The 15,352-nt window shown below is 38.3% G+C and overlaps 1 protein-coding gene across 1 annotated transcript in view; it reads right to left on the reverse strand.

The window, feature by feature from the left end:
* Positions 1-1,071: 1,071 nt before the first annotated feature.
* The window catches only part of LOC142354604 (uncharacterized), a 161,789-nt gene continuing 147,508 nt past the window's right edge, over positions 1,072-15,352 (reverse strand). Inside the window, exon 5 of the mRNA XM_075406932.1 lies at positions 1,072-1,587. Within this exon, the coding sequence (XP_075263047.1) occupies positions 1,101-1,587 (487 nt within the window). The 3' untranslated portion in view covers positions 1,072-1,100. The remainder of the gene's footprint in view (positions 1,588-15,352) is intronic.

The raw sequence follows: 15,352 nt of genomic DNA on the forward strand, positions 1-15,352 counted from the left end.
ATGATGAAATATATAATAAGCTAGCCGAAATACATAGCAGAAAAGTTATTCCGTCGGATCAATTTTGTCTTAAACTGCGCTTTTTTGTACAATTTCCTGCTTTTTCTCATATATGTGAAGAATTTTGAAATCAGATAAACTTCCTGTCTTAGCATCTGATCATGACGATTGTTTGTCTGGATCTCAGGGTCGGATCATAGTCGCACAGTTTCGTATCGTCGCAATTTCGGTTCATAGTCGCAAAATCACCGAATAATTAATCCCGCCTGTTCGAAACAAAAACGCACTTATTGGAATATTTCGTGGCATTTCGCGCTAATTCGATAGAATTTCAGCCATGTGCAATTTTTCGTCCGGATCGTCTACTCATGGCAAATTTTTGTCTGAATCTACTAGGTCATACTCCCACCACGCCACCCGGGACGGCGAACTGCATTTGATTGCATTTGATTATCTTTCTCCTTCAAACTAGCGAGCCACTCAGACCCACAATAACCCCTCTTATTAGATCACAATATTAGATCACAATGCAACTACTGCGAGTTAATTATTATTTGAAATAAGGTCATTGGATTTCATCTCTCGTAGGCCAAATATTTAACTTTCAGTGAATACAAATCCCGGGTCGACCAAATTTACTTACCATAAAACGGACCATATATGGTCCATAAAAGTCCATTCAAATTTCCGTTTTATGATCTTGCTATGGTAACCAAGTTTCCATATATGGTCCGTTTTATGGAAAATAAGTTTTCCAAAGAGAGTATTCTTTTTTTGGCTCCCATGGCAGTAAAATTAGAGTACAGATTTTTGAAATTTTATTCATAAAAACGTTGTTTTGGAACTGCATGTAGACCCTTAAACTTTTTCTCAGCCAAACTCAAAAATTTTTATGGTCGTTGTATGTTTAGTAAGTTTCCATAAAATCCATATATGGCGTTTTATGATTAGTAAGTTTCTTTTATGGTGGTCAAGCCGGGATGTTACATTTGTTGACTGAATTCGCCTATATATAATCTTGCATATTTTGTAATAACATGGCGGTGAGGCCACGCATGGAAGACAGTAGTATTTGAATTATAAGTATTTGAATTGAATAGTTAGTAATCACTTTTGTATGTGGAATGATATAATGATTGTTTATAGTTGTCAATCAATTCTTGCCCAGGCGCAATTGTTTCCCCAGCTGCTTCCTTTTCATCTCCTTTCTCCACAATCGTCCCTTTTCTCTCTTTCCCATTTTCCTTCTCTCTTCTGTTATCTGATGCTCGGAAGTCTATCTCTTTAGTACTCTCTTGGCTCTTCTCCGTCTCCTCTCTAAAAGCCACGTGATATCTCCCTTTCGTCTCTTGTTGATCTCCGCTGCCAACTTTGCTTCCCATTTCATCATTACATTTTCCTGTTTTATTTTGATCACGAGCCAGAATACTGGTGGGTGCCGCCTGTTCCAACAAGTTCAAATTCGGTCCCCATGGCCTTTTGCGAGCTGCTCTGGTCTTGTAGAGTAAATTGGGGGGATCTAAATCCACGTCGTCCTCAAGCAGTGCCTTGGCATATATCTCTGGCCTGTACTGTGGATAGGATTGCCTGAAAAGTTTTGTCCTGTCCATTAAACAGACAAACGTTAATATTTTTTGGATGGTAAAACAGTTGCGTTTCTTCAAGTATCTTCTTTAGAAGACAGAACCAGTTGTAAAGGTTCATTATCCCAAACAATTTGGCTGTTTGATAGTTTACGAAATTGACCGGAAAAATTGATGAAATAGGCTTACATGACTCATTAGGAGAATGATTTAAAAACAGCCGATCCCCTATAGGGCAAAAAGATAGTTTAAGCAAGTGCAACGTTGATCCAATTTCGATCAACTCTTTACTTTCTCTTCACAAAAGGAGCATCGAGAAAATCAAATTTGTTCGAATTGTTTAGATCAGGCAAAATGAGGTAACTTTTTTACTTTATGAAACAACACTACAACTTTTGGGCAATGTTTGTGTACTTCAGAATAATCTTTTTGTTCCCGGGCTGAGATGTCTGGTGAAAATAAGATGCGTGACATGTTGAGTAACTAATTGGGTAACTATAAATTTACCTGAGCAAGTCTAATGGGTGTCTCGTGATATATATTATACATTTAATTATTATCCGGCAGAAAACGTTGCTTCGCTCTGGAAGAAATAGAGTACGATGTCCAATACTCAATTTGACTTCAAGGAGCTTGATTAACTAAGACGGGCTCTGGGGCTTACCCAAATATTTAAACTGAAGAAGTTGTTATGTGCGTCTCGTCTCCAGAGTAATTACCATTAATCTTAAAGCTTACCTGAGTAGTTAAAATGCTAACTTTCTAGTCTAGAACTCTTCTGTTCTGAGCTTCAGTAGGCAGTGCAAGGGCCCCAATGCTAAAGCCTAACATATAACTCAATCTATATCAAGAGCTGTGTAAAGAGAAAGAATTATACTATATTGCTATATCAGGGCTGACTCAATAAGCATTAGCTAAAAAAAGGGTGATTATAAATAAAAATCAGAACCAAGAAAAGGTTTGTAACCAAGAACAGGTTTGTAACCAAGAACAGGTTTGTAACCAAGAACAAGTTTGTAGCCAAGAACAAGCTGGTAACCAGGAACAGGTATGTAACTAAGAGAAGGTTTGTAACCAAGAACAGGTTTGTAACCAAGAACATGTTTGTAACCAAGAACAGGTTTGTAACCAAGAACAGGTTTGTAACCAAGAACAAGTTTGTAGCCGAGAACAGGTTTGTAACGATTAACAGGTTTGTAACCAAGAACAAGTTTGCAACAAAGAACAAGTTTGTAACCAAGAACAAGTTTGTAACCAAGAACAGGTTTGTAACCAAGAACAGGTTTGTAACCAAGAACAAGTTTGTAGCCGAGAACAGGTTTGTATCCAGTAACAGGTTTGTAACCAAGAACAAGTTTGTAACCGAGAACAAGTTTGTAACCAAGAACAAGTTTGTCACCAAGAACAAGTTTGTAACCAAGAACAGGTTTGTAACCAAGAACAGGTTTGTAAACAGGAACAAGTTTGTAACCAAGAACAAGTTTGTAACCAAGAAAAGGTTTGTAACCCAGAACAAGTTTGTAGCCGAGAACAGGTTTGTAGCCGAGAACAGGTTTGTAACCAGGAACAAGTTTGTAACCAAGAACAAATTTGTAACCAAGAACAAGTTTTGTAGCCGAGAACAGGTTTGTAACCAGGAACAAGTTTGTAGCCGAGAACAGGTTTGTAACCAGGAACAAGTTTGTAACCAAGAACAAGTTTGTAACCAAGAACAGGTTTGTAAGCAAGAACAGGTTTGTAACCAAGAACGGTGTTGTAACCAAGAACAGGGTTGTAACCAAGAACAGGTTTGTAACCAAGAACAGGTTTGTAACCAAGAACAGGTTTGTAACCAAGAACAAGTTTGTAACCAAGAACAAGTTTGTAACCAAGAACAGGTTTGTAACCAGGAACAAGTTTGTAGCCGAGAACAGGTTTGTAACCAGGAACAAGTTTGTAACCAAGAACAAGTTTGTAACCAAGAACAAGTTTGTAACCAGAAACAGGTTTGTAACCAAGAATAGGTTTGTAACCAAGAACAGGTTTGTAACCAAGAACAGGTTTGTAACCAAGAACAGGTTTGTAACCAAGAACAGGTTTGTAACCAAGAACAGTTTTGTAGCCGAGAACAAGTTTGTAACCAAGAACAAGTTTGTAACCAAGAACAGGTTTATAACCAAGAACAGGTTTGTAACCAAGAACGCGTTTGTAGCCAAGAACAGGTTTGTAACCAAGAACAGGTTTGCAGCCGAGAACAGGTTTGTAACCAAGAACACGTTTGTAACCAAGAACAAGTTTGGAACCAAGAAAAAGTTTGTAACTAAGAACAGGTTTGTAACCAAGAACAAGTTTGTAACCAAGAACAAGTTTGTAGCCGAGAACAGGTTTGAAACCAGGAACAAGTTTGTAGTCGAGAACAGGTTTGTAACCAGGAACAGGTTTGTAACCAAGAACACGTTTGTAACCAAGAACAGGTTTGTAAACAAGAACAGGTTTGTAACCAAGAACAGGCTTGTAACCAAGAACAGGTTTGTAACCAAGAACAAGTTTGTAGCCGAGAACAAGTTTGTAACCAGTAACAGGTTTGTAACCAAGAACAAGTTTGTAACCAAGAACAAGTTTGTAACCAAGAACAAGTTTGTCACCAAGAACAAGTTTGTAACCAAGAACAGATTGTAACCAAGAACAGGTTTGTAACCAGGAACAAGTTTGTAACCAAGAAAAAGTTTGTAACCAAGAACAAGTTTGTAAACAAGAAAAGGTTTGTAACCAAGAACAAGTTTGTGGCCGAGAACAGGTTTGTAACCAGGAACAAGTTTGTAGCCGAGAACAGGTTTGTAACCAGGAACAAGTTTGTAACCAAGAAAGGGTTTGTAACCAAGAACAAGTTTGTAGCCGAGAACAGGTTTGTAACCAGGAACAAGTTTGTAGCCGAGAACAGGTTTGTAACCAGGAACAAGTTTGTAACCAAGAACAAGTTTGTAACCAAGAACAGGTTTGTAAACAAGAACAGGTTTGTAACCAAGAACAGGCTTGTAACCAAGAACAAGTTTGTATCCAAGAACAGGTTTGTAACCAAGAACAGGTTTGCAACCAAGAACAGGTTTGTAACCAAGAACAGGTTTGTAAACAAGAACAGTTTTGTAGCCGAGAACAAGTTTGTAACCAAGAACAAGTTTGTAACCAAGAACAGGTTCATAACCAAGAACAGGCTTGTAACCAAGAACAGGTTTGTAGCCGAGAACAAGTTTGTAACCAAGAACAATTTTGTAACCAAGAACACGTTTGTAGCCGAGAACAGGTTTGTAACGAAGAACAGATTTGTAACCAAGAACAGGTTTGCAGCCGAGAACAGGTTTGTAACCAAGAACAGGTTTGTAGCCGAGAACAAGTATGTAACCAAGAACAATTTTGTAACCAAGAACAAGTTTGTAGCCGAGAACAGGTTTGTAACCAAGAACACGTTTAAAACCGAGAACAGGTTTGTAACCAAGAAAAGGTTTGCAGCCGAGAACAGGTTTGTAACCAAGAACACGTTTGTAACCAAGAACAAATTTGGAACCAAGAATATGTTTGTAACTAAGAACAGGTTTGTAACCAAGAACAAGTTTGTAACCAAGAACAAGTTTGTAGCCGAGAACAAATTTGTAACCAAGAACAGGTTTGTAACCAAGAACAGGTTTGTAACCAGGAACAAGTTTGTAACCAAGAACAAGTTTGTAACCAAGAACAAGTTTGTAACCAAGAAAAGGTTTGTAACCAAGAACAAGTTTGTGGCCGAGAACAGGTTTGTAACCAGGAACAAGTTTGTAGCCGAGAACAGGTTTGTAACCAGGAACAAGTTTGTAACCAAGGAAGGGTTTGTAACCAAGAACAAGTTTGTAGCCGAGAACGGGTTTGTAACCAGGAACAAGTTTGTAGCCGAGAACAGGTTTGTAACGAAGAACAGATTTGTAACCAAGAACAGGTTTGCAGCCGAGAACAGGTTTGTAACCAAGAACAGGTTTGTAGCCGAGAACAAGTATGTAACCAAGAACAATTTTGTAACCAAGAACAAGTTTGTAGCCGAGAACAGGTTTGTAACCAAGAACACGTTTAAAACCGAGAACAGTTTTGTAACCAAGAAAAGGTTTGCAGCCGAGAACAGGTTTGTAACCAAGAACACGTTTGTAACCAAGAACAAATTTGGAACCAAGAATATGTTTGTAACTAAGAACAGGTTTGTAACCAAGAACAAGTTTGTAACCAAGAACAAGTTTGTAGCCGAGAACAAATTTGTAACCAAGAACAGGTTTGTAACCAAGAACAGGTTTGTAACCAGGAACAAGTTTGTAACCAAGAACAAGTTTGTAACCAAGAACAAGTTTGTAACCAAGAAAAGGTTTGTAACCAAGAACAAGTTTGTGGCCGAGAACAGGTTTGTAACCAGGAACAAGTTTGTAGCCGAGAACAGGTTTGTAACCAGGAACAAGTTTGTAACCAAGGAAGGGTTTGTAACCAAGAACAAGTTTGTAGCCGAGAACGGGTTTGTAACCAGGAACAAGTTTGTAGCCGAGAACAGGTTTGTAACCAGGAAAAAGTTTGTAACCAAGAACAAGTTTGTAACCAAGAACAGGTTCGTAAACAAGAACAGGTTTGTAACCAAGAACAGGCTTGTAACCAAGAACAAGTTTGTAACCAAGAACAGGTTTGTAACCAAGAACAGGTTTGTAACCAAGAACAAGTTTGTAACCAAGAACAGGTTCGTAAACAAGAACAGGTTTGTAACCAAGAACAGGCTTGAAACCAAGAACAAGTTTGTAGCCAAGAACAGGTTTGTAACCAAGAACAGGTTTGTAACCAAGAACAGGTTTGTAACCAAGAACAGGTTCGTAAACAAGAACAGGTTTGTAACCAAGAACAGGCTTGTAACCAAGAACAAGTTTGTAGCCAAGAACAGGTTTGTAACCAAGAACAGGTTTGTAACCAAGAACAGGTTTGTAACCAAGAACAGTTTTGTAGCCGAGAACAAGTTTGTAACCAAGAACAAGTTTGTAACCAAGAACAGGTTCATAACCAAGAACAGGCTTGTAACCAAGAACAGGTTTGTAGCCGAGAACAAGTTTGTAACCAAGAACAATTTTGTAACCAAGAACACGTTTGTAGCCGAGAACAGGTTTGTAACGAAGAACACGTTTGTAACCAAGAACAGGTTTGTAACCAAGAACAGGTTTGCAGCCGAGAACAGGTTTGTAACCAAGAACAGGTTTGTAGCCGAGAACAAGTTTGTAACCAAGAACAATTTTGTAACCAAGAACAAGTTTGTAGCCGAGAACAGGTTTGTAACCAAGAACACGTTTAAAACCAAGAACAGGTTTGTAACCAAGAACAGGTTTGCAGGCGAGAACAGGTTTGTATCCAAGAACACGTTTGTAACCAAGAACAAATTTGGAACCAAGAATAAGTTTGTAACTAAGAACAGGTTTGTAACCAAGAACAAGTTTGTAACCAAGAACAAGTTTGTAGCCGAGAACAGGTTTGTAACCAGGAACAAGTTTGTAGCCGAGAACAGGTTTGTAACCAGCAACAAGTTTGTAACCAAGAACAAGTTTGTAACCAAGAAGAGGTTTGTAAAAGAGAAAAGGTTTGTAACCAAGAACAGGCTTGTAACCAAGAACAAGTTTGTAACCAAGAACAAGTTTGTAACCAAGAACAGGTTTGTAACCAAGAACAGGTTTGTAACAAAGAACAGGTTTGTAACCAAGAACAGGTTTGTAACCAAGAACTGGTTTGTAACCAAGAACAGGTTCATAACCAAGAACAGGCTTGTAACCAAGAACAGGTTTGTAGCCGAGAACAAGTTTGTAACCAAGAACAATTTTGTAACCAAGAACACGTTTGTAGCCGAGAACAGGTTTGTAACGAAGAACACGTTTGTAACCAAGAACAGGTTTGTAACCAAGAACAGGTTTGCAGCCGAGAACAGGTTTGTAACCAAGAACAGGTTTGTAGCCGAGAACAAGTTTGTAACCAAGAACAATTTTGTAACCAAGAACAAGTTTGTAGCCGAGAACAGGTTTGTAACCAAGAACACGTTTAAAACCAAGAACAGGTTTGTAACCAAGAACAGGTTTGCAGCCGAGAACAGGTTTGTATCCAAGAACACGTTTGTAACCAAGAACAAATTTGGAACCAAGAATAAGTTTGTAACTAAGAACAGGTTTGTAACCAAGAACAAGTTTGTAACCAAGAACAAGTTTGTAGCCGAGAACAGGTTTGTAACCAGGAACAAGTTTGTAGCCGAGAACGGGTTTGTAACCAGCAACAAGTTTGTAACCAAGAACAAGTTTGTAACCAATAAGAGGTTTGTAAAAGAGAAAAGGTTTGTAACCAAGAACAGGCTTGTAACCAAGAACAAGTTTGTAACCAAGAACAAGTTTGTAACCAAGAACAGGTTTGTAACCAAGAACAGGTTTGTAACAAAGAACAGGTTTGTAACCAAGAACAGGTTTGTAACCAAGAACTGGTTTGTAACCAAGAACAGGTTTGTAACCAAGAAAAGTTTTGTAGCCGAGAACAGTTTTATAACCAAGAACAGGTTTATAACCAAGAACAGGTTTGTAACCAAGAACAGGTTTGTAGCCGAGAACAAGTTTGTAACCAAGAACAATTTTGTAACCAAGAACAAGTTTGTAGCCGAGAACAGGTTTGTAACCAAGAACACGTTTGTAACCAAGAACAGATTTGTAACCAAGAACAGGTTTGCAGCCGAGAACAGGTTTGTAACCAAGAACAAGTTTGTAACCAAGAAAAAGTTTGTAACTAAGAACACGTTTGTAACCAAGACCAGGTTTGTAACCAAGAACAGGTTTGTAACCAAGAACGGGTTTGTAGCCGAGAACAAGTTTGTAACCAAGAACAAGGTTGTAACCAAGAACAGGTTTGTAACCAAGAACAGGTTTGTAACCAAGAACAGGTGTGTAGCCGAGAACAAGTTTGTAACCAAGAACAAGTTTGGAACCAAGAACAAGTTTGTAACCAAGAACAGTTTTGTAGCCGAGAACAAGTTTGTAACCAAGAACAAGTTTTTAACCAAGAACAAGTTTGTAGCCGAGAACAGGTTTGTAACCAAGAACAAGTTTGTAACCAAGAAAAAGTTTGTAACTAAGAACACGTTTGTAACCAAGACCAGGTTTGTAACCAAGAACAGGTTTGTAACCAAGAACGGGTTTGTAGCCGAGAACAACTTTGTAACCAAGAACAAGGTTGTAACCAAGAACAGGTTTGTAACCAAGAACAAGTTTGTAACCAAGAACAGGTTTGTAACCAAGAACAGGTTTGTAACAAAGAACAGGTTTGTAACCAAGAACAGGTTTGTAACCAAGAACTGGTTTGTAACCAAGAACAGGTTTGTAACCAAGAAAAGTTTTGTAGCCGAGAACAGGTTTATAACCAAGAACAGGTTTATAACCAAGAACAGGTTTGTAACCAAGAACAGGTTTGTAGCCGAGAACAAGTTTGTAACCAAGAACAATTTTGTAACCAAGAACAAGTTTGTAGCCGAGAACAGGTTTGTAACCAAGAACACGTTTGTAACCAAGAACAGATTTGTAACCAAGAACAGGTTTGCAGCCGAGAACAGGTTTGTAACCAAGAACAAGTTTGTAACCAAGAAAAAGTTTGTAACTAAGAACACGTTTGTAACCAAGACCAGGTTTGTAACCAAGAACAGGTTTGTAACCAAGAACGGGTTTGTAGCCGAGAACAAGTTTGTAACCAAGAACAAGGTTGTAACCAAGAACAGGTTTGTAACCAAGAACAGGTTTGTAACCAAGAACAGGTCTGTAGCCGAGAACAAGTTTGTAACCAAGAACAAGTTTGGAACCAAGAACAAGTTTGTAACCAAGAACTGGTTTGTAGCCGAGAACAAGTTTGTAACCAAGAACAAGTTTTTAACCAAGAACAAGTTTGTAGCCGAGAACAGGTTTGTAGCTAAGAACACGTTTGTAACCAGGAACAGGTTTGCAACCAAGAACAGGTTTGTAACCAAGAACAGGTTTGTAACCAAGAACAGGTTTGTAGCCGAGAACAGGTTTGTAACCAAGAACAAATTTGTAACCAAGAACAGGTTTGTAACCAAGAACAAGTTTGTAACCAAGAACAGGTTTGTAGCCGAGAACAAGTTTTTAACCAAGAACAAGTTTTTAACCAAGAACAAGTTTGTAGCCGAGAACAGGTTTGTAGCCAAGAACATGTTTGTAACCAAGAACAGGTTTGTAACCAAGAACAGGTTTGTAGCCGAGAACAAGTTTGTAACCAAGAACAAGTTTGTGACCAAGAACAGGTTTGTAACCAAGAACAAGTTTGTAACCAAGAACAGGTTTTTAGCCGAGAACAAGTTTGTAACCAAGAACAAGTTTGTAAACAAGAACAGGTTGTTAACCAATAACAGGTTTGTAACCAAGAACAGGTTTGTGGCCGAGAACAAGTTTGTAGCCAAGAACAGGTTTGTAACCAAGAACAGTTTTGTAACCAAGAACATGTTTGTAACCAAGAACAGGTTTGTAACCAAGAACAGGTTTGTAACCAAGAACAGGTTTGTAACCAAGAACAGTTTTGTAGCCGAGAACAAGTTTGTAACCAAGAACAAGTTTGTAACCAAGAACAGGTTTGTAGCCGAGAACAAGTTTGTAACCAAGAATATGTTTGTAACCAAGAATAAGTTTGTAACCAAGAACAGGTTTGTAACCAAGAACAGGTTGTTAACCAAGAACAGGTTTGTAACCAAGAACAGGTTTGTGGCCGAGAACAAGTTTGTAGCCGAGAACAAGTTTTTAACCAAGAACAAGTTTGTAGCCGAGAACAGGTTTGTAGCTAAGAACACGTTTGTAACCAGGAACAGGTTTGCAACCAAGAACAGGTTTGTAACCAAGAACAGGTTTGTAACCAAGAACAGGTTTGTAGCCGAGAACAGGTTTGTAACCAAGAACAAATTTGTAACCAAGAACAGGTTTGTAACCAAGAACAAGTTTGTAACCAAGAACAGGTTTGTAGCCGAGAACAAGTTTTTAACCAAGAACAAGTTTTTAACCAAGAACAAGTTTGTAGCCGAGAACAGGTTTGTAGCCAAGAACATGTTTGTAACCAAGAACAGGTTTGTAACCAAGAACAGGTTTGTAGCCGAGAACAAGTTTGTAACCAAGAACAAGTTTGTGACCAAGAACAGGTTTGTAACCAAGAACAAGTTTGTAACCAAGAACAGGTTTTTAGCCGAGAACAAGTTTGTAACCAAGAACAAGTTTGTAAACAAGAACATGTTTGTAACCAAGAATAAGTTTGTAACCAAGAACAGGTTTGTAACCAAGAACAGGTTGTTAACCAATAACAGGTTTGTAACCAAGAACAGGTTTGTGGCCGAGAACAAGTTTGTAGCCAAGAACAGGTTTGTAACCAAGAACAGTTTTGTAACCAAGAACATGTTTGTAACCAAGAACAGGTTTGTAACCAAGAACAGGTTTGTAACCAAGAACAGGTTTGTAACCAAGAACAGTTTTGTAGCCGAGAACAAGTTTGTAACCAAGAACAAGTTTGTAACCAAGAACAGGTTTGTAGCCGAGAACAAGTTTGTAACCAAGAATACGTTTGTAACCAAGAATAAGTTTGTAACCAAGAACAGGTTTGTAACCAAGAACAGGTTGTTAACCAAGAACAGGTTTGTAACCAAGAACAGGTTTGTGGCCGAGAACAAGTTTGTAGCCAAGAACAAGTTTGTAACCAAGAACAGGTTTGTAACCAAGAACAGGTTTGTAACCAAGAACAGGTTTGTAACCAAGAACAGGTTTGTGGCCGAGAACAAGTTTGTAGCCAAGAACAAGTTTGTAACCAAGAACAGGTTTGTAACAAGAACAGGTTTGTAACCAAGAACAGGTTTGTAACCAAGAACAGGTTTGTAACCAAGAACAGGTTTGTAACCAAGAGCAGTTTTGTATCCAAGAATAAGTTTGTAACCAAGAACAGGTTTTTAGCCAAGAACAAGTCTGTAACCAAGAACAAGTTTGTAACCAAGAACATGTTTGTAACCAAGAATAAGTTTGTAACCAAGAACAGGTTTGTATCCAAGAACAGGTTGTTAACCAAGAACAGGTTTGTAACCAAGAACAGGTTTGTGGCCGAGAACAAGTTTGTAACCAAGAACAGGTTTGTAACCAAGAACAGGTTTGTAACCAAGAACAGGTTTGTAACCAAGAACAGGTTTGTAACCAAGAACAGGTTTGTAGCCGAGAACAAGTTTGTAACCAAGAACAAGTTTGTAACCAAGAAAAAGTTTGTAACCAAGAACAAGTTTTTAACCAAGAACAGGTTTGTAACCAAGAACAGGTTTGTAACCAAGAACAGGTTTGTAACCAAGAACGGGTTTGTAGCCGAGAACAAGTTTGTAGCCAAGAACAAGTTTGTAACCATGAACAGGTTTGTAACCAAGAACAGGTTTGTAACCAAGAAAAAGTTTGTAACCAAGAACAAGTTTTTAACCAAGAACAGGTTTGTAACCAAGAACAGGTTTGTAACCAAGAACAGGTTTGTAATCAAGAACGGGTTTGTAGCCGAGAACAAGTTTGTAGCCAAGAACAAGTTTGTAACCAAGAACAGGTTTGTAACCAAAAACAGGTTTGTAACCAAGAACAGGTTTGTAACCAAGAACAGGTTTGTAACCAAGAACAGGTTTGTAACCAAGAACAGTTTTGTAACCAAGAACAAGTTTGTAACCAAGAACAGGTTTTTAGCCGAGAACAAGTTTGTAACCAAGAACAAGTTTGTAACCAAGAACATGTTTGTAACCAAGAATAAGTTTGTAACCAAGAACAGGTTTGTAACCAAGAACAGGTTGTTAACCAAGAACAGGTTTGTAACCAAGAACAGGTTTGTGGCCGAGAACAAGTTTGTAGCCAAGAACAAGTTTGTAACCAAGAACAGGTTTGTAACCAAGAACAGGTTTGTAACCAAGAACAGGTTTGTAACCAAGAACAGGTTTGTAACCAAGAACAGGTTTGTAACCAAGAACAGTTTTGTAGCCGAGAACAAGTTTGGAACCAAGAACAAGTTTGTAACCAAGAACAGGTTTGTAGCCGAGAACAAGTGTGTAACCAAGAACAAGTTTGTAACCAAGAAAAAGTTTGTAACCAAGAACAAGTTTTTAACCAAGAACAGGTTTGTCACCAAGAACAGGTTTGTAACCAAGAACAGGTTTGTAACCAAGAACGGGTTTGTAGCCGAGAACAAGTTTGTAACCAAGAACAAGGTTGTAACCAAGAACAGGTTTGTAACCAAGAACAGGTTTGTAACCAAGAACAGGTCTGTAGCCGAGAACAAGTTTGTAACCAATAACAAGTTTGTAACCAAGAACAGGTTTGTAACCAAGAACAAGTTTGTAACCAAGAACAGGTTTGTAGCCGAGAACAAGTTTGTAACCAAGAACAAGTTTTTAACCAAGAACAAGTTTGTAGCCGAGAACAGGTTTGTAGCTAAGAACACGTTTGTAACCAGGAACAGGTTTGCAACCAAGAACAGGTTTGTAACCAAGAACAGGTTTGTAACCAAGAACAGGTTTGTAGCCGAGAACAAGTTTGTAACCAAGAACAAATTTGTAACCAAGAACAGGTTTGTAACCAAGAACAAGTTTGTAACCAAGAACAGGTTTGTAGCCGAGAACAAGTTTGTAACCATGAACAAGTTTTTAACCAAGAACAAGTTTGTAGCCGAGAACAGGTTTGTAGCCAAGAACACGTTTGTAACCAAGAACAGGTTTGTAACCAAGAACAGGTTTGTAGCCGAGAACAAGTTTGTAACCAAGAACAAGTTTGTGACCAAGAACAGGTTTGTAACCAAGAACGAGTTTGTAACCAAGAACAGGTTTTTAGCCGAGAACAAGTTTGTAACCAAGAACAAGTTTGTAACCAAGAACATGTTTGTAACCAAGAATAAGTTTGTAACCAAGAACAGGTTTGTAACCAAGAACAGGTTGTTAACCAAGAACAGGTTTGTAACCAAGAACAGTTTTGTGGCCGAGAACAAGTTTGTAGCCAAGAACAAGTTTGTAACCAAGAACAGGTTTGTAACCAAGAACAGGTTTGTAACCAAGAACAGGTTTGTAACCAAGAACAGGTTTGTAACCAAGAACAGGTTGTTAACCAAGAACAGGTTTGTAACCAAGAACAGGTTTGTGGCCGAGAACAAGTTTGTAGCCAAGAACAAGTTTGTAACCAAGAACAGGTTTGTAACCAAGAACAGGTTTGTAACCAAGAACAGGTTTGTAACCAAGAACAGGTTTGTAACCAAGAACAAGGTTTGTAACCAAGAACAGTTTTGTAGCCGAGAACAAGTTTGTAACCAAGAACAAGTTTGTAACCAAGAACAGGTTTGTAGCCGAGAACAAGTTTGTAACCAAGAACAAGTTTGTAACCAAGAAAAAGTTTGTAACCAAGAACAAGTTTTTAACCAAGAACAGGTTTGTAACCAAGAACAGGTTTGTAACCAGGAACAAGTGTGTAACCAAGAACAAGTTTGTAACCAAGAACAAGTTTGTAACCAAGAACAGGTTTGTAACCATGAACAGGTTTGTAACCAGTAACAGGTTTGTAACCGAGAACAAGTTTGAAACCAAGAACAAGTTTGTAACCAAGAACAAGTTTGTAACAAAGAACAGGTATGTAATCAAGAACAGGTTTGTAACCAAGAACAGGTTTGTAGCAGAGAACAAGTTTGTAACCAAGAACAAGTTTGTGACCAAGAACAGGTTTGTAACCAAGAACAAGTTTGTAACCAAGAACAGGTTTTTAGCCGAGAACAAGTTTGTAACCAAGAACAAGTTTGTAACCAAGAACATGTTTGTAACCAAGAATAGGTTTGTAACCAAGAACAGGTTTGCAACCAAGAACAGGTTTGTGGCCGAGAACAAGTTTGTAGCCAAGAACAAGTTTGTAACCAAGAACAGGTTTGTAACCAAGAACAAATTTGTAACCAAGAACAGGTTTGTAACCAAGAACAGGTTTGTAACCAAGAACAGGTTTGTAGCCGAGAACAAGTTTGTAACCAAGAACAATTTTGTAGCCGAGAACAAGTTTGTAACCAAGAAGAAGTTTGTAACCAAGAACAGGTTTGTAACCAAGAACAGTTTTGTAGCCGAGAACAAGTTTGTAACCACGAACAAGTTTGTAACCAAGAACAGGTTTGTAGCCGAGAACAAGTTTGTAACCAAGAACAAGTTTGTAACCAAGAAAAAGTTTGTAACCAAGAACAAGTTTTGAACCAAGAACAGTTTTGTAACCAAGAACAGGTTTGTAACCAAGAACAGGTTTGTAGCCAGGAACAAGTTTGTAGCCGAGAACAGGTTTGTAACCAGGAACAAGTTTGTAACCATGAACAAGTTTGTAACCAAGAACAAATTTGTAACCAAGAACAGGTTTGTAACCATGAACAGGTTTGTAACCAGTAACAGGTTTAAAACCAAGAACAAGTTTGAAACCAAGAACAAGTTTGTAACCAAGAACAAGTTTTTAACCAAGAACAGGTATGTAATCAAGAACAGGTTTGTAACCAAGAACAAGTTTGTAACCAAGAACAAGTTTGTAACCAAGAACAAGTTTTTAACCAAGAACAGGTTTGTAACCAGGAGCAAGTTTGTAGCCGAGAACAGGTTTGTAACCAGGAACAAGTTTGTAACGAAGAACAAGTTTGTAACCAAGAACAGGTTTGTAACCATGAACAGGTTTGTAACCAGTAACAGGTTTGTAACCAAGAACAAGTTTGTAACCAAG

Source organism: Convolutriloba macropyga, chromosome 15 (assembly GCF_964194025.1).
Source record: "Convolutriloba macropyga chromosome 15, txConMacr16.3, whole genome shotgun sequence".
Taxonomy (NCBI): Eukaryota; Metazoa; Xenacoelomorpha; order Acoela; family Convolutidae; genus Convolutriloba; species Convolutriloba macropyga.